The 22965-nt window shown below is 41.5% G+C and overlaps 1 protein-coding gene across 1 annotated transcript in view; it reads right to left on the bottom strand.

Moving 5' to 3' along the window:
• CSTPP1 (centriolar satellite-associated tubulin polyglutamylase complex regulator 1) overlaps nt 1-22965 on the bottom strand; it is an 85365-nt gene that overhangs the window by 3941 nt on the left and 58459 nt on the right. The window contains exons 4-7 of the mRNA XM_062575894.1: nt 12230-12314; nt 6637-6722; nt 3799-3994; nt 2109-2218 (exon numbers count right to left, since the gene is read on the bottom strand). Coding sequence (XP_062431878.1) covers nt 2109-2218; nt 3799-3994; nt 6637-6722; nt 12230-12314 — 477 coding nt within the window. The remainder of the gene's footprint in view (nt 1-2108; nt 2219-3798; nt 3995-6636; nt 6723-12229; nt 12315-22965) is intronic.

The following is a 22965-nucleotide window of genomic DNA, read 5'->3' as shown; positions in this document are numbered from 1 at the left end:
GAGGTCATCAAAAATGTAGCCATGAGTTCCTAATGAACTAGAACCACTGCAGAAAACTGACTCCCCCACTTCTTCCAGCTCTCTTCCCATCCAGCAAATGACCAGCAAAGTCTGGCACTATGACACAGTGTCAGGCAATCCAGTGCACCAGCCTGCTTCCTCTCATGGTCTCAATTAAAACAATACACAGCTAAAGCTTAGTTTGTTTCTGCATTTGCAGAACGTACAGTGAGGTCTCTGTAGCACATGCATTAGTTGGGAGAGTCAGTAAATAGGATGAATCAACATTGACATTGGAGCTAGGCTGCAGATTCTAATTTGCCTGAGAAACTCATCAGTGCTTCCTTAGCCAGAATGAGCCGCTATGTTTCCCACCTCTGTTCCTCCGCAGGGGGACTGCTGGCTTTACGAGGCTCCGCAGAGACCAGAGAGAAGACAGGCACCCTGACTGAGTGCTCCTTTGCTTTAGACTGCCCTCACAGAAGGGCTTTGGGGAGCCTCTGATTCTCTATAGACCTCAGACTATTGAAATCATCCTTTGGAAGAGATTAAGAGACACCAGCATAAAAATCTTCCTCTCCTTGCCAAGATGCTAGCACCTGTCAGACTTGCGGCTGCTGCCCCTCCTCTGTGAGAGGCCTTGGCAGGAGGTTGGCAGAGGGCCAAGGGACAGCCCCTAAAAGTGCAAAGGGAAACCTGCACACTTTGTAGACGGCCCAATGGAAGCTGTGGGCAGGTTTTTTCTGCCCATCTGTTTTCTTTGCACTTGAAGTGGATTTTGTAGGGCAAAGGAAGAAAAGACTTTGGTGCAAGCAAGGCATCACCTTCCCCAGTGCATACACTGCTTCTTAAGCATGTTTGCAGAGGGGGATTGCAGAGTTGTATTCATGCACCTTTGATATGTAATCTCTGTGTTGTTGGGTAAGCAGCCCTGCCCCAGAGGAGCACTAGCAACTGAAATGGTTTGCTGGAAGAAGGGGCTCAGCCAGGGAGGGGACACGTTTACTCTGCTATGACACACACATGTGCCAAGGAACAAGTGCTCACACAAGGCACGTCTTCTTTTCACTGTGGCTTATCTTTGAAATACGGGACTGGCACATAGTCAGGCCTGAAGCAAAAGAGAGACAGAAAGCCTACCCATATTGGCCATGTGACTTGCTGGGTGGAGATGAGTGAAACTGAGTGTTTGGGCCTCTATGCATTAAACATTCTTCCTGGACACAACCTGGTCAAATGCAAAGAGCTATCTCTGTTCCCCTTTGCAAGAAGAGGAGGAGCACAAGCAAGGCATATGACGGCATCTGAGGGCATGGAATTACGAGTCTGAAATACGTATGGATTACGTAGTCTCCCTTGCCAATGCAATGCTTCACTCCTTTGCTTTAGAACAATATTAGCCAGCACAATATGCAAATGAACAGTGAGATGCCACTTGATAATCCCTCTGGTTTCCACAGCAGTTTGGTACAGATTTTTGTAAGAGTTTGTTTTTTCATGGTACCACCAGATTTTCAGAAGGCCATAGATTAATATATTGGCAAGATCAAACTGGCTTAGGGGATGATGAGGAACAGCTGGGAGAGACTGGGCTTAATTTGATTCTTTGAGCCAAGGAGGCAGCAGAGATTTTTGCTGTAGGTACTCATATCCCCCTTCTTTTCTTTATTGGCAATGAGAGTGGTCACTTACTTACTTACTTAAAACTTGTGGGAGACTGAAGGAGTAAAACACAGGATGAGACTTCAACTCAGTTACCATCTAGAGAAGTTTCTGAAAGTAGTCAGCCATCTTACTTGTCTCCTGACCATCCCTGTCCAACTTTAATAGCCAAACATGTTAAAAGGATATTTCTGCTAAAGTGCTATCAGCTATTAAAGAGGTAAAATACTGCTATTTTAGGGCAGCATTTCATATCCGTTTTATTGTTCAAGAAGCTCCACAAATTCAAGCAGACACTAAGGTGCAGCGTTATGTCTTTGAAGTTTCATCCATCACCAAAAAGATGAAAAACTTTCCCTCACTCTCTTCCTGACAATGTAAAATCTAGGGCACAGAAACACAGAATGACTGAAAATCTAGAGCCCTACCATTCACAGGAGTCTTACCGAGGGCTCTGTTGATCCCCTGATGTTTTGCAAGTGCCATAAGGAATCCATAGAAGGTCAGCCTCTGTGCACTACTCAGCATTTCCTTCACAAGAGCAGAAGGTGGACAGCTACGAAAAAAGGGACAAAGAAGTCACCTTGTCTTTTAAATTATAAACTATTTTTCAAGACCTAGCCCAAACTGGAGAAATAAACCCATTTATCTCTTCTTATAACACTGCCAGGCTGGCCTTACTCAGTTTAAGACAGCCACCAGCATGCTTATTTAACTTTGTATCTGCTCCCAATTTGCTAAACAAGATTTTAGAACTGGGATGTGTCCCTAAGAGCAGTCTTACCTTCCTCCGTTCCAAAGACAGAGAGGGAAGCCTAGATCCATACAGAGGCATATGCACCCCGACTATTATCATATCCTTCCAAAATCAAGTGGGAAGTCCTTTCTTTAGAAGACAACAAAACTTAATGAGGGTACTGTTGTTGTTATCACCCTTTTATCAGCAACACTTATGCAAGGGGCAGGAAATCTTCTCCAATGACAAACTAAGTACATTATAAACCATAGTTAAGGAGGGACTATAATTCACATGTCCCCTTCTTCTGTGCTCATCCCTACCTCTTCCCCTGACTTCTATGCAATATCATTGTACTGATTCTTGCTCTTGTCTACTACTCGTTAAAGGATTTCATGCAAAATGGAAATGCCTCATTAAGAGGAAAAGAAAGTGCTGAATGCTCCATGGCCTAGTGGCTGGAGCACTCCTAGGAGACCTGGGTGTGGGCTAGTGATCTATCTGGCAAAGGTGGTTACCAAAGCCTGGCTGAGGATTGAGCTACTGAATGAAGGATTGGGAATGGTTCTCTCCACCATGCTGTGTAGAGCCTGACCTATTATCAGATGTGCCTACAATATGCTTTCCAGCCAAAGCTCTCAGGGGATGCACAGCTTTTGTTGTTTAAAACAATCAAAAAACCTGGCATTTCCAGACTTAGATGTCTACAGCAGTTCAACAATGGTTTGTGGATCACAAACTTGGATCCAAGCACCTAAAGCAGGAATCAGATGGGGCTTGTGTCTTGAGTTTTTTTGTGGATCTAGCCCATGACCTAGCAAGGCATCTGCTGGCTACCTGTAAGAATCTATGAAGAATGTGTCTGTCAAAATTATAATGGTAAGGTCTGGCATTGCTCTGCCCCTGCTGAACTAAGGCTAGTCTTGTGGCCAGACTCTGTGATTGGAAACCAGCTCCATTCGAGGCTCAAGCACAGACTAGTAGTATGATCTTATCCAGGTGCTTAGGCCTCAGACTCCATCCACCCCAGAGTGCCTTTCCTATGCTTCAATGTCCAGGTACGCAGTTGCATGTGTTTATCTCCTTTAGTTAACTCATGATGCTAGATGAACATCTCCTTGATGAAGGTGCCAATGCAGAAGTCAGAAGGAAAACAGATCCCCAAATCAACCTTTTCCCTCAAGAATCAGCTCAAACCCCCATGTTTCATAAGTCCATGAAACTGTTTTTCTCTTCCAGTTACATCTGTTACGCTACAATCTCTTTCTTCATATTTTTCCAATGAGATCTGCATGGGAGTCACAGCTTGTTCCAAGTCCTGTACCTCTTCATAGCTCCAACTTGACAGAGAGTCTACAAAGGCACAAACTGCAGAACTGTGTTTTGGGGCCCCTTTGTACCTGTATTTTGATCTGTCACACAAGGACTCTAGGCACTGATAGAAGAGAGATGCCTCTACTCCATCAAGTGGGCTGCAGTCATTTGGGGGTTGGCGCTGCCGATGTTGCCCAGAGGATGATGTTGGCACAATCACAGTGTTTGGACTCTTACCAGCCAATAAGTCTTGATAAATGGCAGCCACACTTTCCAGAAACTCTGAAAAACAGAAGATAACTTACAATTTAAGGCTGTAATACCAGTGAGGCATATTCTTGACCCACCAGATCTGAGATTAAACTTTCATGCCATGCTCTGTGTTGTATATAAGGCCAAGAAGAAACAAACATAAGCACAACACTAAGGCGTCCTATAAATTCCGATCACATACTATGCAAGCACATGTGCTACAAAGAGACATTTCCATGTAAATTGCTGGCTTTCCTACCAGGATGATTATAAGAAACCACTAACTCTAGTGAGCTTCCTCTAAAGTGAACAGAAGCTAGCACATGGATAAGAGTGGAGTGTGAAAGCTAATGTCAAGCACAAAACTAGTCTGCAAAGTCTCAAAAGTCTTCCTTCTCCATCTACTGCCACTGACTGAGAACTCTTCCAAGTTAGGAATAAAAAATATGGAACTGAAAGAGGAACAAGGGGAGCAAGTTAGTCAGGGCTCCAGGCTGCACCCCAGCTTGTCTCTGCTGCTCCAAAGTAAATATAACACGGGATCTAAAGGAAGGGCCAGGGTAGGTCAGGGCTAGAGTTGGCAGAAAGACTCTCCCCAGGCTCCTCACACTACCCACTGTTTACTGCAAGAGTCTAATTTTAAACAAGTTTGTTTATGGATGTGGTCAGCAGTTTACAAATCTAGATTCCACTTGGAGTGGTTTGCATGTGTGTGGGTTGAAGGGAGAGCATATGACAGGCTGTGTGTGTGTGCTGTGCCCTTTGAGAGGGACTGGGTTGGGATGTTTGAGTGTGTATACACAAGGGTGGATTTGTGTGGACTCCAGTGGCATAGAAATCCCAGGTGAATGGAATTGTGATGATGTTCATGAGGCGGGTGGAGAGAAAAGGAAGGATGTTGGTGGGCCCTGAGGCTGTGCTGAGGTTCTGTAGTTCAGTGGAAATATTTGTTGTATCAGAGAAAAACTTTCCAAACACATTTTCTGTCCCCAGATTACGGTACTGCAAGCCTGGTTCTGCCCAACCCAAACCCACTATTCTGAACTGTTTTTCTTTGATGACTTGTCATGGATAATGTTAGGATATGTACAGGGGAGTTAGAGGCGAAGTGTATACAGAGAAGTACTGAGAAAAAGAGACGTTTGTATTAGGGATAGTGGCTGACCCCTAACTGCTAGAAAGATGGGAACTGACAGTTGGATCAGATCAGCAGGCCACCCAAGACTGCTTCCTAACCACAGATTATGCTTCAACACAGCTTCTACCCAGTGTCTCCCAGTATCCTAGATCTGTCCCCTGCTGCCTGATCGAGGCCAACTGTGAGCTATCATCAGAGGAAGCTACAGTGTGAGTGGACAGAAATCCATGAGCTTACGTTGCCTTTGGGAAGTGCGCTGTGCGGAGAGACTACTAAAGTGAGACCCCAGCAGTTCCCGATGCTTGGGATCATATTTATCTCTAATAGGACTTAAATAGCCTTTACTGTTGGGCGAGAGGGCCCAGCTCTGCTCATTCAACTTTCCAGGGGAAATGCTTCCCTCTTTCCCCACTTAAGCCATTGCCTGAATCAAACGGTGCCTTTCCTCAGCCAAATCTTCAGGGAGCTATGACAAACAGGCCAGCTTATTTTAAAACAATTTACAGATACAGAACAAGCACCTTAATGTTCATCTTTCTCCCCTTCTTTCTTGCACTTTAGTTTAAAAATACGTGGGGATGTATATGCGTGTATATACATACACACCCACAAGCTAACATTATTTGATTTGTACTTTTCCTGTCAAGAATTTTAAATGAAGTACCCCATTTAGTTAAAATTCAAACAGTTAGGGAGGTAGAATATGATAAAACATAAATGATATGAAGAGGGTAGGTAGGGATTTACTGTTCACTTTCCCTTCCAACCAGAGGGCATCAAATCGAACAGGAGAAGTGGTTTTTTGTGGGACAGGTGGCAGATCTGCGCAACTCGTTGCCAAAAAGTGCTGGGGAAATGAAAAGTTTATTTGATTCAAGAAGAGGCTGGACAAATTTGAAATAGAAAAATCCACCAAGGGTTCCTAAATCCATACAAACCGTACTCAATTCAGAAACTCTTTGAGCTGAAAACAGCTGGTGGTGGGGACAGTATTAGGGGGAAGTATTGAGTACATTTGCCCAGTTCCTCCTCCTCTCTAGGCACCAACTACTGGCCTGTGTTGGGGACAGAACAGTGGGCAAGGTTTGCACTGGGCTGTTCTTATCCTGCCTCTAGCAGGCGCCAATACTTCAAAGAAAGAGGCTCCGTATTATGGAGTTATGGAAAAAGTTGTTCCTAGTAAAAGTAATTGTTAGGTGCTGATATATGCTAGATAAAGCTGGAGATTCATGTCTTAAGGCTCTCTAAAATATATACATACACAATCCGTAACAATTACAGATATCTTGTTATTCATAACAATCTGAAACCTCCTTATGAAGCCTGCTAAGCTTTTGACTTCAGTGATATATTGTGTCAGTGGGTTCCATTATCTACATATATTCTGCATATATATCTACATATATATACATATATATATTTGAAAAAATATCTGCTTACCAGTTTCAAAAAAGTGCAGGGATATGGAAGCTATGAGGACGTAACATGGGACAAGTTAGGCAGTGGGTGAAATCAAAAGCTTCCTAGCATTTACCTGAGTAGTAGAATTGGATCTGGAAGGCAAAGAGGAAGTCAGAAAAAGACATCAGGCAATCCATAGCATCATCCACCAGCACAATCCTAGGAATAAGATGAAAGAAACAGTTTAGCAGCTACAGAAGGACTGCAACCAGACTGGTCTGCAACCAAAAATTCCAGCTCTAGAGAAAGTGCAGCTAGGAATCTATGTGCTACTGAGGACTATTAGCAACTGGGCCCAGGGGAAGAGATTAGCACAGAGAAATGGGAACATAAGCATTGGTGTGGATGTGGACATCCTGATATCAGATGAAAGCAGCTTGAGAACTTGCAGTCAGAAGAAGATCCTGAATGTCAGTGCTGTCACACACTTCAGCTATGGTGTGAATATAGCAAGATGTATGTCAAGTATTTAAAGCCCAGTGGACATAGTGGAATGAACCCTGGCATATACACAGGTTCAAAACATTGCAAGGCTGATTCAACTGGCAATATAAAGAAGAGCTGTCCTAAAAACAAGACAGTTACAATAATATGAAACTGGTGTAAGCAGAAGAATTATACCTTTCCTCTATATAACACAGTTCAGCAAATTGGGTTATTTTCAAATTGATGGGAATGACAGCAGTTATTAACTCCCAATCTAAGGTCAAACAAACTCCACTCGATTAGAGAGGAAATAAATGATACATCTTTTGCACGAACAATCACCTTCCTAACTATACACTGTGCACATGAACATGCTATCCTCCATTACTAATGAATAAATTAGCCTCTTTGTAGATATTATCAGCTCAAATCAAATTTCGTGGAGACTGAAAACTTCTAGGACCAGAGGCAATGTCTTCATTCTCTCTGTTAAGCCCTAGCATCCCTGTTTTGAAGCACATTTCATGAATACATAACATATCAACCAAAGGCCATAAAGTTGAAATGGAAGTGATAGCAAAGTCCATCCCCTCCTTTAAGGAGAAAACTCTGGATTTCACAACTAAGTTAGGGCAAAATTTTTCATTAAAGTGACAACAATCACAGCGACTCTGGTCATTGCTACTACATAAGGATGAAAAGGTCAGTCTCTGAAGTGAGGAACTTCAAGTAATAAAGGAGAGGTCAAACAGGAAAACAAAACACTCAGCTTTGATATGACAGAACAAAATCTTCAGAGGATGCTAAAGGACTCACAGTTTGGTAGCACCTCTCAACTCCGTCTTTTTTGTAGACCACCAAGCAGCTTTAAGCAGGAACAGTCCTCCTGACTCTATATAATCAATATCTGGCATATCCAGTCATATGAGAAGGACTACCAGTTCATTATAGCCGAAGTACATGTCATCTAGCAGGGTTCATTTGAACCTGGGACGCAGGGCAATCCATGGACCAATTCCTGCAACATCAATGGTCAAGAGACACTGTTGGGAGAATCTCTGTCTCATGGAAAAGGCTCCAGGGAGCTGTGTAGTAAGCTGACCTAGAAGAGCTGTAGGGTCTTTCAAGAGGCTTCCTTCTCTGCCACTCAAACCAGTTCTGTTCGCTGTGGCAAAATCAAGTATGCAGAGCAGCTTGAATTAATTATCTCAAAGAAGAAAGACTGGGGCTAAGAGGGTCCCCAGGAGAAAAGCCAGTATTTAAAACAAAACCCTTTGAAGATGTCAAAGTGCTTCTGATTTATTTATTATGTTCCAGAAGCCTCCTCCTCCTCCTGTCTAAAGAAGCAGTAACTTCAGTTCTTAATTCTCACTAATAAGCATGTTACTGAGATTGTCAGTGGCCACATCAAGGATGGCTTTGAAGCTGGCAGGCAGAGCATCTTCATTTCTTAGGCAGTACTGCTCAGCCACTGGCATTTCCAGCCACTCTTTAAGCACTGGAAATGCTATGGGCCACATCACTGAGAAGCAGCACCCTCTTCTTTGAAATAATGGTCTGTCTCCCAGATACCCTCAAAGCACAAGCTCCAAAGCTTTTTCCAGTGGATTTCTCCATCCTGGAGAAGCAGAAGAACAACAGTGTGGGAATTTTTCATGTATTTACTTGTGTCAATATGACATCACCTACATGACAGCTAACTCATTTTGCCTGTTAAATCTAGAGTTATGGTCAATGCCTGTGCTCTGCAACACCAAGTCCCACTCTCCTCCTTACAGAAGGGCAGCAGGGAGCCTGTAAGGAGGATCGTACAACCCGTATGTGACAGAGGAGTGTCTAACTAGAAGGCACACTCTGATGCTGGGTTACTCACTCCACTTGGCCTAGGAGTTTGCACTCTAGAAATGTAGAGAAATCTTTAAATCCAATACAGCTATTTACGAGGAGACTGCAGCTGGCTATTTCTTCACATAGCCAGCTGACTGCACAGCCAGGGAAGCTGGGAGAGCATCATATGCAACATACCTGCACCTTTTCCCCAAAATGTCTGGTAAGGAGAGAATCCTAGCCATGAACAGTGTGTAACCCAGGCACCAAGACCAAAATTGAGGAGCAACTCTGACTATCTAAGCTGGAACTCAAAGGAGTTCATCAGGTAGCGGATATTTCAAGAGATCCTTTACTCATTCTTTCCTGTCAGAATTAGGTGTTAAGCCCTCAGGGGCACAGATTACTTACAGGGTTAGTACACAGCATGCAGTGTATAATGAAAACCAAGGAGAAACTCTGGATTGAAGAGGCCTACACATGAGAAACTCTGTTAAGAGTGTAGTGGTCTTTCAGGGTTCAAGTGGGTTTGACTGGCAGGAAAGCCTTGCTACTGTGCCAATAGGGAAATTTTATGATCTGCTGATTGTGGCTAAGATCTCAGAAACCCAGACTACCGAGGAAGTCCCCAGGAGCCCTCAACTCTAGACCAGGCAAGTTGAAAGGACTTTTATTGTTCTTTGCTATCATTAAAGGCTAACAGACACAATGTGCCTTAAAGCCAAGATGGCTCAAATGGTTCTCCAGGGACTTGGTCTGTTTACTGATATACAGAGGCAAAAATAAATGGAATATACAAAAATAGCAGGATCTGGATGCTCCGGTACTGATTTACCAAAAGGGGTACAGAGACTTTCAAGTCCCACTTCCATTAGCATTGATCTGTGCAGCATGAGCTCCCATATCACATAAAGCAGCTTGGGAACTGTGAATGACTCAGCTCCACCCAGTCAAATGCAGGCAGTGAGTTCCTTGTGTTTCTGTTACAGGAGAGAAGTTAGCACTCAGCTACAGAGCCTGATGGTATCAAACCATAAAAATCCCTTCCTTGTCCTTCTGCAATTTTAAGATTCTGAAAGCCAGAAGGTATCTCTAAAGAATAAAGGTAACTCTGAAGATTAAAATCTTCAATCTGCTAGTGGCTAAGGCCTCCTGAGGGGAAAAAAAGAATCTCCAAGGAAACTCACAGAGACACATAGCCTTGTTCTTTTCTGGGTATGACCTGTGCATTCACATGGCATCTGGAACAGAAAAATGGAGTTTTCAGTTGTAATGCTAATAAAACCTATACTGTTGTTGCCTCTGTTCTTCTGCCCTGACATTTCTTGGTCTTATTCCCTTCCAGTGTTTGTTATCAGTGCATAGCAACAGCTCCTGGACGAGTGGAGTGCACTGTGTTGTGAGATCATCTCAGTCATGCAGCACTGAGACTACAACTAAGGCAGCTCTCTTCTTAAGAGCGCCAATAATTCCAGAGGTCCTGGCTGTATCAGTGAAGGCCGTGGCTGATCCTGCCACTACTTTATTCAGTTTCTTTCCCAAAGCAAATTAGCAACAAAATTGTCTGGGGTGCGCAGAATGACGGAGGAGCAATGCCATCAGGTGTGCATGTGTCACTCATGCTCTGCAAGGAATCAGGCAGCTAGTGCTGGAAAACAGCCTACAGAGTTCACCTTTCTAACTAGCAGAAATTGAAGAGGACAATAGGAAGCAGAAACTAGAGTAAAAGTACCAGTACGGGACAAGAGAGAGGAAAAGAAGCTTGAAAGCAAGAAATGGAAGGAAAGAGAAGGATGTTTTAGAAATATGACAAGTTTTATTAAAATTGCTCAACTAGATTAGTTTGTAACAGAATAACAGGAATGTGCAAGTAAATCTCCAGCCAGCCAAAAATAGGAGTGAGGTCATCCCCACCTGAGCCTGGGTGCCTCGGACAGAGATCTCATTTCTCTCTAACACCTGCTCCCAAAGCCTGCTTGTCTGTCTCTAAGGCACAAACACAGCAGTGCAGCAGGCCCCTGAATGGGGCCTCTAGTTTACAACAGCCTTGTGTATTAAATTCCTTGACACAAACATCATAACATGTGTAGATACGTTGAAGTCTCCTTTCATGCTCCACCACAAATTCCTGCTCCGCTCAGCTGGAACCCTATGAAATACACACACAGGAAGCACTCGGGACTTGTGCTTTTGTACCTCCGAAAGGAAGCTGCAGATATATTCCTGCTACAGGGTTAGCATTCTTGCTTAGTCTAGCATTGGAGGCCAAGTAACTGCGCTCTGTGGAGACCAAAAAATCCACTGATGAGCAAGAGGGAAAAGCAGCACTCAACTTTTAGTTTTAATTGAACCTACATAGCTGTAACTGCAGTTCAGTCTGACCAGTCTGGGCCAGAGAAGAATTCAAAGAATCAGCCGAGTGGAAGTACTTGCAGATGGTAATGCTTCTTTTTTTCACTCTCCTTTTTGAATATAATTTTCATGGGACTCTGATACTGAAGAAAGATGACAGAATGAAAAATAAAAAATGAGGACCACTTCGTGTTGAGGCTGTGAACAGCAGAGGCAGCAGCTAATATCCTGATAATATGCCTAGACCCTCCTTCTGAAAATTGTATCTACGTTTATGAAAAAGTTTAATTTCTGTGTTCCCACTGCTGGGATGGCTAGGAACAAGATTATTTATTCAGTATCTTGCTGTGATTATAATATGTATGTATGCGCTTCTACTGAGATCTGAACTGACCTCCCCCCTGCAAACAGATGCATATACTTTATTGCATTTTCACTATCAGATGGTTAATAATCAACTATCCGGGCTGGACTGGAATCAGCAAGCGCTATCAGTAAAAAAGTTCTATATCACATTATCAGTGCCCTGAGCTATCTATCTGTTTTAGACCTTGCTAGATTAAAATAAAATTTCAAACAGATTAGTTACATGTGTGGCCTGTGACATAATGTTCTTAGCTTACATACTTTAAAACACTGTGGCAATGCTTCAGAGGTTAGCACCTTTAAAATGTGATCAACCATAGGAAGCAAGAGTGGGAGGCAACACATAAAGATCGTAAACATTATTTAAAACAGAGTTTAAAATCATTTGAAAGTCAGTTGAAAACACATTGGCTAACGTTCTTCTATATGCAACTCACCTTCTGAGCCTAGACAAAGCCAGCAGCAGCATTTTTCATATATTTAACACTGCGCGGATATTTCAGTCCTTGTATATCTTAAATATACACCCTTTCTCATTGCTAGAAAAACACCCTGTTCCTAACCTCAATTTATGGTATCTTTTCTCCCTCCAAATCTTTATCGCTGAATGTCCTTATCCATATCTTTACCCATAGAGTTTCTAAGTCCATTTGTGTAGGAGTGATCTTGCCTTAAGAGAGTAGATGAGAACCCACCTTGCTGCCTTCTGAGTGAGTTCCATGGGGAAGTCAGGGCAGAGCAGCTGCAGCAAGCAGTGGTATTCCTGTGCTGTCAGTAAATCTGCAGGAAAAAACAGGTAAGAATATAATCATCCTTTTACAAGTTGTTCCTTCCTCTTGCTTGCTCTCTAGGAGAACTCCTCTTCATGAATCAGCGATACAATTCAAGTAAACTGGGTACTAACCACAGTAAAACTGCTATCCTGTTGCCTAGGCCCTCAGAGCTGGATTGTTCAGATGGAGTTTCCAGCAAAGCAAAGCATCAGAAAGAAGTCTGATAAAGGGGAAAAGCTTTTGAAGAGAAACTAGTAACAGGTAGTGTGATTCCATGTGAAAAAGAGGTAACCAGAATAGGGGAGTTCAAGTGACAACACAGTTTGGTATTACTTGCATATAGCCATCTAGAAAAAGGAAACATTTCAAAGTTGCTTAAATTTGCTGAAATTCACTGGCACGGTGACATTCACCACAATATGCCTGAAATCTATCCACAGAACATCTGGCAACAGTAACAAAGGCAAACAAGGTTTTGGATTGTATATGGAAGGCTACAGAGTATAAACCACAGACGTTATTACTTTGGCATTCAGTAAGGCAGCTGGATGGTCTCTTTTGGAATAATGTGTACAAATCTGGTCACTGTCTTATAGGAAGCACAGAACAAAGATCCAAAAAACACAAGAAAGGCAATCAAATTATTCATGCTTTAGGGAGCTACTTTGTGAAAGACTGGTCAAGAATGGCCTCTGTAGTTCAGCAGAAAGATGACTAAGAGAGGTGAATCTTAGGGAAGTGTACGGGATCCTCAGGGAATGGAAACATACTGATGTCAAAAAGCCCTACATGATTGTACGTTCATAGTCCAAATGGCTGTGGACTACAGTTAAGGAGAGGATTCGCCAAACAGCAGCAATTTTGTAGAACTTCTATATACAGAAGAATGCAAAGTATGGAAGAAAGAGCCAGGGGAGGAAGTGGAGCCAAGCAGCAGTCAGGGAGGGAATCCAGAGGGCACAGGCACCAGGGATGAGATACACAGCGTGAGTGTCGCTCATGATAATTATGAGCCCATGAACTCTCATCAGAATTATCAATCTTGACCCAGGTGATAGCCTCAACATCTTTGTATCTTCCCAACTCATCAAAGCTTAAGGGTTCCATAAAAGTCAGAGACAGGGAAAATACATTTCCCAGAAATTTTAAGGGGCAGGTATGCAGCATCAAAGGAACATTTCACTGCAATGCCCAACCCAGTCAAATTAATATCTTTAATGCTACTAAAGAGACATGTCATCAAAATCAGGTTATAGACTTTTCTTTTACTTACATTTTTAGCAAGGGAAATGGAGGAAAAGGGGGGAGAGAGCCTCTATTTTTCTCCTCAGTTCAGAAAATGTGATAACTAAAAACACTGTTATCAGACTCTTTTACACTCATTATATACAATCTCTAGAGTTTGTGTACTGTGTTCAGGGGGAACTTCTATCTCCTCATGAAGCACCAGGGAGTGGGATCAGGTTTAGTATCACTTTACAAAAAGGTTATTTTGAATGTTGAGTAGAAAGATTTTGCTTGATCTGAAAAAGCCAACTCCACAATTACAAATCTGCTATAACATAAGGAAGACTCAGTCTATACAGAAACACAATACTGTTGCAGGAGTCTGTGCAATCTGTTCTATTGCAAGGATAAATACTTTGGAATCTCTTTTCTTTTTTCTTCCAAAACTGTGAATGCTGAGCTGAATTTAATTTCTATGACTACACTGAAATTCCAAATGTGTGTAGTCTTGAAGAATATAGGGGGCACCGTGACATTTTTTGTATTATCATTTTACACCATATCACAAATCAGAGGCTGTTGTCCATCACAGATACTATTTGGTCCTTCAGTTGCAAAAATGTGAACTCAGGTTAATGATGGTATTCGGTGGAATGGTGGGATTTTCTCCCACAGCGTCAGCTAATCAGTTCCATGAACATCGTCAAGGAAAGTGTCACTGAGTTTTATGTATGGCCCCAAAAGGAGGTTATTGGAAGTGTCCCATTTATTGTGTCCAGGGAGATGCCTATTGTTTTACCCATTTCTCAGCCTTATGCAAGCTCACTACTTGTCTTCCATGAATCAGTGTGGAGGAAGGAGAATTATCTTCTTCTCTGCTGTTTTATTGGATCAGTGTTCACTGATAGCCATAGAGATTTGGGGCTGAAGTTCCTAAAGAAGGTATTTTATCATACAATATACATGTAGTCTTCGTAAAATCATTCTCAGCAGCAGGATACAGGAAGCCAGAGGTGATAGGCATAAAAAGGCTCTTCTGAAATATACCCTTTCTTCTTAGTGAAGAGGATAGTATGAGCCTCTAATGGTTACTCTTAAAAACTTCCTATATCCAGGTTTGAATAACACTAGTTATTAAACTCATGATCTTTGTCTAAAAATTCTACACCTTGGTCTGAAGGAATGGCACAGTCTGGAAGTCAATATTCAACTTAAATTTCTGCTTTGCTTAATTTCAGATTCCTATTTATGCCTTATATCTCTTGTTCTCCATTATTTTTTCCTTTCATTTGTCAGCAGGTTACTATAACCCTTTCTTCATGCTCAATCTATTTAACTGTTAAATCTATTTATTTAAAAGTTAAATCTGTTTATCTTACACTCTAAATCCCTCCCTACATAGCTCAGTCATTTCAGTTGCTCTGCTTTGAACACCTTTAGATTTTCCTAGTGTGATTTCCAGCAGTGTACAAAAGATCCCTCATGCATTCAGAACAGGAAAGTACATATCAAGGAGGATAATCTGCCCATTTTCAGCAGCAAAACCCCTTTTCATTAATTCTGAATCCTAGCCTCCTCTTTCCCTCCCCTGAAGTTGAAGGAGCAAGAGTAGGAGGAGGTTTCCTGAGAAACTTGGGCTTCGTTCACAAGCCTCTGCCAAGGTTCTAGATGAAAGTATCTTAAGAGAGTAACTGGACCCTAATTAAGCATCACTTTTGAGGCATAAATAGAGATCTCTCACTTGCTGGAATTAAGATATTTTTAAGACTTAATAATTATTTATGTTGTCTTTTTCTCTTTCCTCTTTGTACTGGGAAACAGCATCATCCTTACTTCTCTGATGCAAAACTATGAAGCAACAAACAGCAAAAGCAGGAGTCACTTAAAGGACTCAGAAATGCTGCCAGAGATCCTCTCCAGTCAGCACATCAGAGGGTGAAGCTTATTCTCAGTAAGAATGAAGAATTAATTACAGTTTCAGTCTTTGAGCAAATGGTCTGCTGAGACAGGAAGTGCACACACAGATGAAGGGCAAAGAAGTTCCTTCTGTATAGAAAGAAGTTCTTTGCTTCTTACGTCTGGAGAAAGGGCACCCTCTAATCAGTCATCCAAGTATGCAGGCAGACTCTTTCAGACCATAACACAACTCAGACTGTAGACATCCCAGGCGTTTGACCAATAAATTATATCAATTTCTCAAGACTATGGATGGGTACCTATTACATAGGAGAGGGATCACCGCAGACCCTAGGAGGTGTCCACAGTTTGCTGTGAGGACTGTTTTCCTATTCCCTACAGCAGGGTCAGTGAAGACTGTACAGAAAATTACATTTGCCCATGCACCATATTGTCTGCCAAGAGCTGCTTGGAATAAACAAGGGCAGTTCTGGTGCATGACCACATTGCTGCTTCCTGTCTCCAGGCCACAGCTGAAAAAATAGTGTTCAATTTGAAGGAAGGTACCAGTCAGAATGAGTGAAAACTAGAATCCACAACTGCTGCTTTGGTTGCTACCACAAATTACTATATCTCAAGTTCCAGTAACAAATGAAGCAAATCACAGGGAGTTTAAACCTGACCCCACAGCACAGGGCAGTGTGCTATATGCACTCTATCATACTCTCACAGCGGAACAAACTTGGCCATACCGTGTGCTCAGGGGTGGAGAGAGACAAATTGCGATCTTCATGTTAACCATGTTCTTTGTCATTCTACTGCAAAATGGCTAATCTATAAATTCCAAAGCAATTTTAAAACAGCAGCCCACTGAAAAGGAGCTGTGAGGCTTAACAGATTAAGTACAGAAAACATAGGTGGTACTGCCACAGTTGCAGAGGAAACACTTTAACTGTTCAGTCACAGTTTTTGCTTTACTGGTCTTCAATCCCCTGCTCAGCCTACATTTCTGCTGCTACTGTGCTGCTAGCAAAATCCAGACCATTTCCCCCCAGGTCTCACTGCCTACGATTGTTTTATTGTAATTTAGTGCTCACAGCAGACTCTTCCTCACACTTCAGAGGCACAGTGGAGTATAATGTTTGCCCTGGTGGTACAGTCTTAGAAAATAAATGTTGCTCTCTGGTAAAAATGTCCTACATTCGAGAAATATGAAGGCAGTGGCTTCATATCTCCCTGGCTTTTAAAACACAGCTTCTTTTTACCACCTTCCTTTCCATAACGGACAGGTGGCACCTGATGCAAACTCCAGGAACACGAAAGGATGGTTTATGCTGCTGTCTGTGTTGTGAAGGTGTGGTGTAGAGATAACCTGCGCTATCTTTAAAGTAGTTATCTTTGATACTGACAGTAGCCTAGTCAAAGAAGTCTGGAGCTCAATGAAAGCTGTAAAATCCACCCAGGAAGCCAATAAATATTTAGAGCTTAGCCTGAATTGCAGTCATTGCTGCTGTAACTAGGCTGCTTTCGGCACAAGAGGTAGCTGTCACAGCACTATGACAGGTATAGATATGCCCAAAGAAGTAGGAGAATATTTACCGCAGCTGGTGTAGGAAGTCTGCCCCCAAAAGTCACATTAGTAATTTCCTAGAAATGCAAGGATCGCCTCGATGAATATGAATTAACGTTCTCTATTCCCATCATCATCATCTTTAATATACAACAAGTATCCAGGGAGGCTGGAGCCCTGGGCAATGCAGCCTTTCCCTTTAAATTAGGATAAGGCACAAAATTTCCACAGGTTGTTTCCCTGCCACACTCATGAAGTCATATAGGAGTCATAAAGTCCAAGAGTCATAAATCAGTCTCCTGAAAATACAGCAGAACAACCTCAAAAAATAATTTATTTTTTTTTTTAAATGTTGGGAGAGTCTCTTCTAGACTTTAGATTGTTAAGGTTTCTGGTATAAGTTGTCCTTAGGATTCTCCTTAGGATTCTCTCCATATCCATGCAAGCTTTTAACATTTTAGAAAAGAATCAAACAAATATAAAAGTCCTAAAAACAAAAATCAAGGTGTTTTTCTGTTGTCTGTAGGAGCTGCTGTTTTACAAGAAACAAATACCAACATGAGTATTGATAATACTGTGCGTTCACAAATCGCATTTGGCTAATATGCTCTGCACATGTCTGATTCACAAGGCACCTACAATCTAGCTTCCTCATCTCTGTGCATCTGACATGAATAACAAATTGAAAACCAAAAATACTAGAAAAAAAAAATCCATGTATTGGATCTAAATAGCAATACATAGCTATAGAAAAACCCCATTTCTTCCTCACAAAACTCCCTACTCTAAGAAAAAAAGTTAATTTTTCCTTTTCATTTAATCATTATAAAATTTTGCATTGAAAACTTTTATGGGCTTTCAAAAAAGATCTGTTTCTGTTACTTGGGGGAGGGTTGTTTAAACAAGAGTTAGAAAGAAAATAAAAACATTCAACTGCTGTTTCTTTGACTAATTTGCTTTTTCCACTGACAAGAACAGATATAAAATAAACAGAAAACAGATCCGGAATGTGCATTTGTCTTATTTTAAATATTGATTTTCCTTGTTTTCCCAACAAATAGAAACAGAAACAGCAGCTTATATAATTATCCCCTCCATTTCAGATGGAAGGTTACATAAAGAAAATCAAACAAGAAAAGAATAAGTACTCACATACTTTGCTCTTAAGTTTTATAAGCATGTGCATGTAAGATATGAATACAACAGAAGTCATTCTGCTGTTGAAGTGTGCAGAGAGCTCCCATAACAGCTAGAAAATAGTCAAAAGAGGCTAGGAAAATCAGAAGAAAACAGAGGGACATTTAACTGTTTCTTCTGAGTGACAGGAAAACACACTAGAAGCCGAAGATCGATTTCTGCCAGATCAGCTCAAAAAACAACTTTGTTTTTTTTTTAAGGGAGGTTTTTTAGTAAATACTTAATAGTGGGTAATGGTCAAATCCATGCCATGTATCAATATAAGATCCTGTGTTTCACATAGTCTTGGACAGAGAAAGACACTACATGGCTTTGTACCAATGTCTGACTCAATCTCACTAGATATTAATTTAAAATTTTGATTTTCTTAGTTTTAATAAATGGAAGCATTACCACTGCCTCCCTAAAGGTGCAGTTCAACAAGCAGCTGACCTGATCTAAAACCTTGCTCCCATTGCAAGAGGAAGGCCTCATCTCTCCTTCCCTTTCCCCCCTGCCTTGCTGCTGGCCATGTGGTTCTGAACCCTCCCTTGTACCAGCTCTGGCACTCAGCAGACCCCTTGCTGAGATACTTCAACTTTTTTCCTAGGCTGGTGAATTGTTTGATGAGAGCTAGTACAAAGTAGGCTGTAGGAGAGCATGGTCAGGTGCAGGGAAGGCAGAGGAAGATGGAGGGGGAGAGCAGAACTCCCTGTTTCAATAGAGATGAGCTGTTAGATACGCTCAGGTAACTTCCTGTTTAAGATGCTTTCCTTCGGAAAGCCCAAGATATGTACAAGGCATGTCATAAGATTAATAACCCTTTTAATTAAAAGTAGGTTCAGCTCAGCTGGCTGCATCTGCTCCATACCTACTAAGACAGCTGGTGAACACTCTGCCCTCAGATACTCTTCAGACTAATCTGCCATTCTTACTCTCCAAAGCAGGCAGGTGAGCTCAGGTTATTCAGAAATCCCATCTGCTCTTTCCACTGGTGTAATTTAAGCCCTTTCAGAAGGGATCCCAGGGCCTCAGGATCTTTAGGGAAGGGCCCCAGAAGACTAACTGAAGAATGCAAAGATTTGCATGTTTGTCTCTCTGCAGGAGGGCACTTTCAGCATTGGCTGCACCCTGGATTGCTTCTATTGACCTATGAGAATACTACCATATATTGCCAGAACCAGACCTAAGACTGATGTTGCAGGCAAGTAGTCTTGATAAATAAGATGTTTTGGCCTTGAACCACTCTACAACAGAGCATGGATGTAAACAGCATACTTAAATAGGTGATTCCTGCTTGGAAGTGGTAGAAAGAATCATTTTAGAACATGAAAAAGAAGAAGAAAAAGAGTGACAAAGATTTAGTGAGATTTGCCTGGAACGACCTGTGCAGGACTCAGGACAAATATAGTGGAGAGCTAAAGCAGACTGACCTGAAAAGATCTTTTGGGGGTGTGAAAGAGAGAATGGTTAGGAGGATTAGCACACGGTTCAGCAGAACACTAGTTTTTAAGTACTCAAGCAAGAAGGAAAAGATTCATCTCCATTTGAAGTGACGAGTGAAATGATTAGTTCTGGAGGAAAGCTCTACAACTTATGTGAACCGAAAATTCACTGGAAAATAGGCTTATTACAGGCAAAGCTCTAATAGCATCACATTTAGAGTGAGCTGAAGAATTTTTAAAAAGTAAAATCCTCTAGATGGTGTGATTATTCTTTTATCCTTTGATCTTCAGTCCTTTTATCAATAAACTGCTTCCCAGATTAACAAAAACAAGAAATGAATCTACAGAATTGGAGATACAGTATCTCCAAAATCCAGGATCTTGATGTTTATGGAAACTTCAAATTATCCCCTAGTCTCTTTAAAATTCCCTGTAATTACCCTTCAGTATAAAACATTTTCATGTGGGAGTATTACTTCAGCTTAGAGCAAATGTTACTCAGGGTAGGACAAGCTGTGCCAAAGGTACAGTCCAAGGCTATCATGTGGCATACTTATGTGGCTAGAATGGCACATCCAGAAACTGAAGAATTTAAACTTTCATTAGAAACAAAACAAGTTCTTAACTCTCATGGTTGTAAAGAAAACATTCCAATGGTGGAAGAGTTAAATTGATGCAGTGTGGTATTCCTGAACCCGCAGATGGCCTGAAACATGACCCAACTATGAACTTTCCACCTACTTTGGGAACCTTAACGTTAAAATTAATGACACATTAAAAACAATATTAACTCTTTAATTTCTTGCTTCAGCTTTGGGTCTTTGAATGAAGTTGGAGTTTAAAGGATTTGATGTTCCTGAAGTACAAGGACAGCAAATAATAAAAAAGGAGAAGCAACCACACCTTCTGACAGTAATGCCAGAAGTAGAAAAAGAAGACAGAATACGACAAACAAAAGGGCCTGGTTTAAATTTCTCAGTACATGTTACTGACTGTATCAACTAAGTAGGGAACTAATAATGGCTAGAAGTTTATTTACTACACAGAGACCAAATCTATCCTTGCAGTCTTTTTTAGTTTTAGCAAAGATAATTCTGTGCATATTCAGAAGCAAATATAATCCTAAAGCTATGTTTAGCTCACTGACTACGATCCAAAACGGCATTTAGCCTCTCCAAAGGACACAGGCCTGAAGCAAATGAAGAGGCTGCCTTTGTGGATTACAGATGAAGATGTATGACTTCCCCTCTGTTCCAGAAGCTTTAAAACCTCCAGTGAGAAAGGTTGTAAGAATTTCCTAAGATGTGAAGTTATGTCTGTTTATAAATATGCCGTATGTTTCCGAGTAATTGTAATCTCAGCAGAAATCACTTTTGGTATCATCAGTGTGTACAGGAGAAATGACATCAGATAATGACACTTTAGCCTTCCAAATATAAGCACTGCAAAATAAAATGACTGCTCTTAAGATAGATAAACTAGAAATAAGGTAAAATTTCAGAGTGAGAATATTTTATAACTGGAATGGATCATGAAGCAATGATGTGGTAGATTCACTTTAAGATTAAGTCCTTAAGCTATGATTAAATGTGTTCCTAGTTTCAGTACAAGTCTTTGGACTTGATGAAGAAATCACTGAATGAAATACTATAGCCTGTGTTCTACAGGAGGTCAGATTTTATGATTATTCTTGCTCTCTTGAGACTTGAAATCTCTAGGTCTACATGAAGCCTTGTACGTATTTGAAAAAGAGGTCTGGAACTGAAGCTGCTGCTGACTGAGACATTTGATATTCTTTGTATCTGTTGACGATGAGGCTATCTTTTCCTTTCCCTGTAAAGTCACTAAAGGCCTAAGTAGCAGATCTTCCAAGGGCTAGGTGAACTAATACATTTTGACTGCCTCTGTCTGGACTTTTGAGGAGTTTTCAGAGTCTCTCATTGAGAAAACAATCAAAACAGTTCCAGAGCTCAGTGGCCATGTAAACAATAATGAACAAACATTCCCATTGGAGTTCTGGCCATCTGGGGGGCAGACTGCTCAACCACTTGAAACGGGACCCACAGCAATACTAGGAGTGAAGTTCAGGAATGTCTGCAACACTTCACCAGAGGGGACAATCAGCATTTCCCCAAGTTCTCAAACAGCATCAGTAATCTTTAGACAGGATGTGGATCAGCTTCTATTCAAGAAAACAACTTGTCATTAAGCTTAAGATCTTCAAAACAACTAAAGAATTTGTAGCTACACATCATGAGATGGGCAGAGTAAATAGGCAGGTGGTATGCAGCTGCATTTCACGCGATACAGGACCTTACATACAACCCTCCCCACAAACAGACACGTACTACATCTAGCGACAATAACGGGACTACAGCTAGGAGAGGCACACACTCTTCAGTTGCTGTATGCTATTTCCTTTCTGTTCTGGGAGCCCTAAGAAGTGCATTTAGCTGGCAGACGGCTCAGCTGCCTTAGGTACACAAAGTCAAGAAGCAGGAGAGAAGCTATATTGTCTGAGAAAGAAAATGAGGCAGAACTTAAAGAGCAGAAAGACACAGAACGAACTGTGGAAACGCTGCAGACTGTTGTAGCAACTTCAAGCCAAAGAGCTCATTGTCTCCCAGCTTCTTTCTAGACTGACCTTTCCAGGAAACACCAATAAAAGGTTCTGGTGAACAAAATCCAGTAGAATCAGGTATTTTCAGGCATTTCCAAATTTCCCAAGTATTTCAGACTTCAATATGGCTGGCATGTAACAGCGTGAAGTGCAATGGTCAACAATTTTCTCTGAACAATGAATGAAACCAAAATGTTTTGGCTTTTCTACTACTGCCCCTGAAGAGGCTTTTATGGAACAATGCAGTTGCCATAAACACCCCATGGAAGAGTGATAAAATACTTCAGCATAATTTAGAGAAACACCAAAGATGACCTTGTGTGACTATCTGTATTCCCTCCATAGACTCTTAAATAGTACATTGCCAAATTTTGAACAGTTAAGTGCAGCTCTACTGACAGCTGTCCTCACAGCAGGCGTTCTAATGCTGCTTCCCTGAAACATATTAATCAGGAGCCAATGATGAGACTCATGTTCAGGCTCTTGTGAAGAATGGGGAATTCCACGTGCCACTAAGAGTGTGTGACACCAGCATGCAACTGTGCACAAGCAGCCAGCTCATTGTGGCTGAAATTCAAGATATCCCAAACGGTCCAGGTTCCTGATGCATTAAAGACAGCACATCTTTCTCTGTGTGCTCGTGTTTGCCTGGAACAATTGGACTACCTGAGTTAAACACGAATCTTCCAAGAACTGAAGGTCAGTCATAGTCACGGCTATTCTT

The sequence above is a fragment of the Rhea pennata genome, chromosome 5 (assembly GCF_028389875.1).
Source record: "Rhea pennata isolate bPtePen1 chromosome 5, bPtePen1.pri, whole genome shotgun sequence".
Taxonomy (NCBI): Eukaryota; Metazoa; Chordata; class Aves; order Rheiformes; family Rheidae; genus Rhea; species Rhea pennata.
This window is presented reverse-complemented; position numbering and strand designations above follow the sequence as displayed.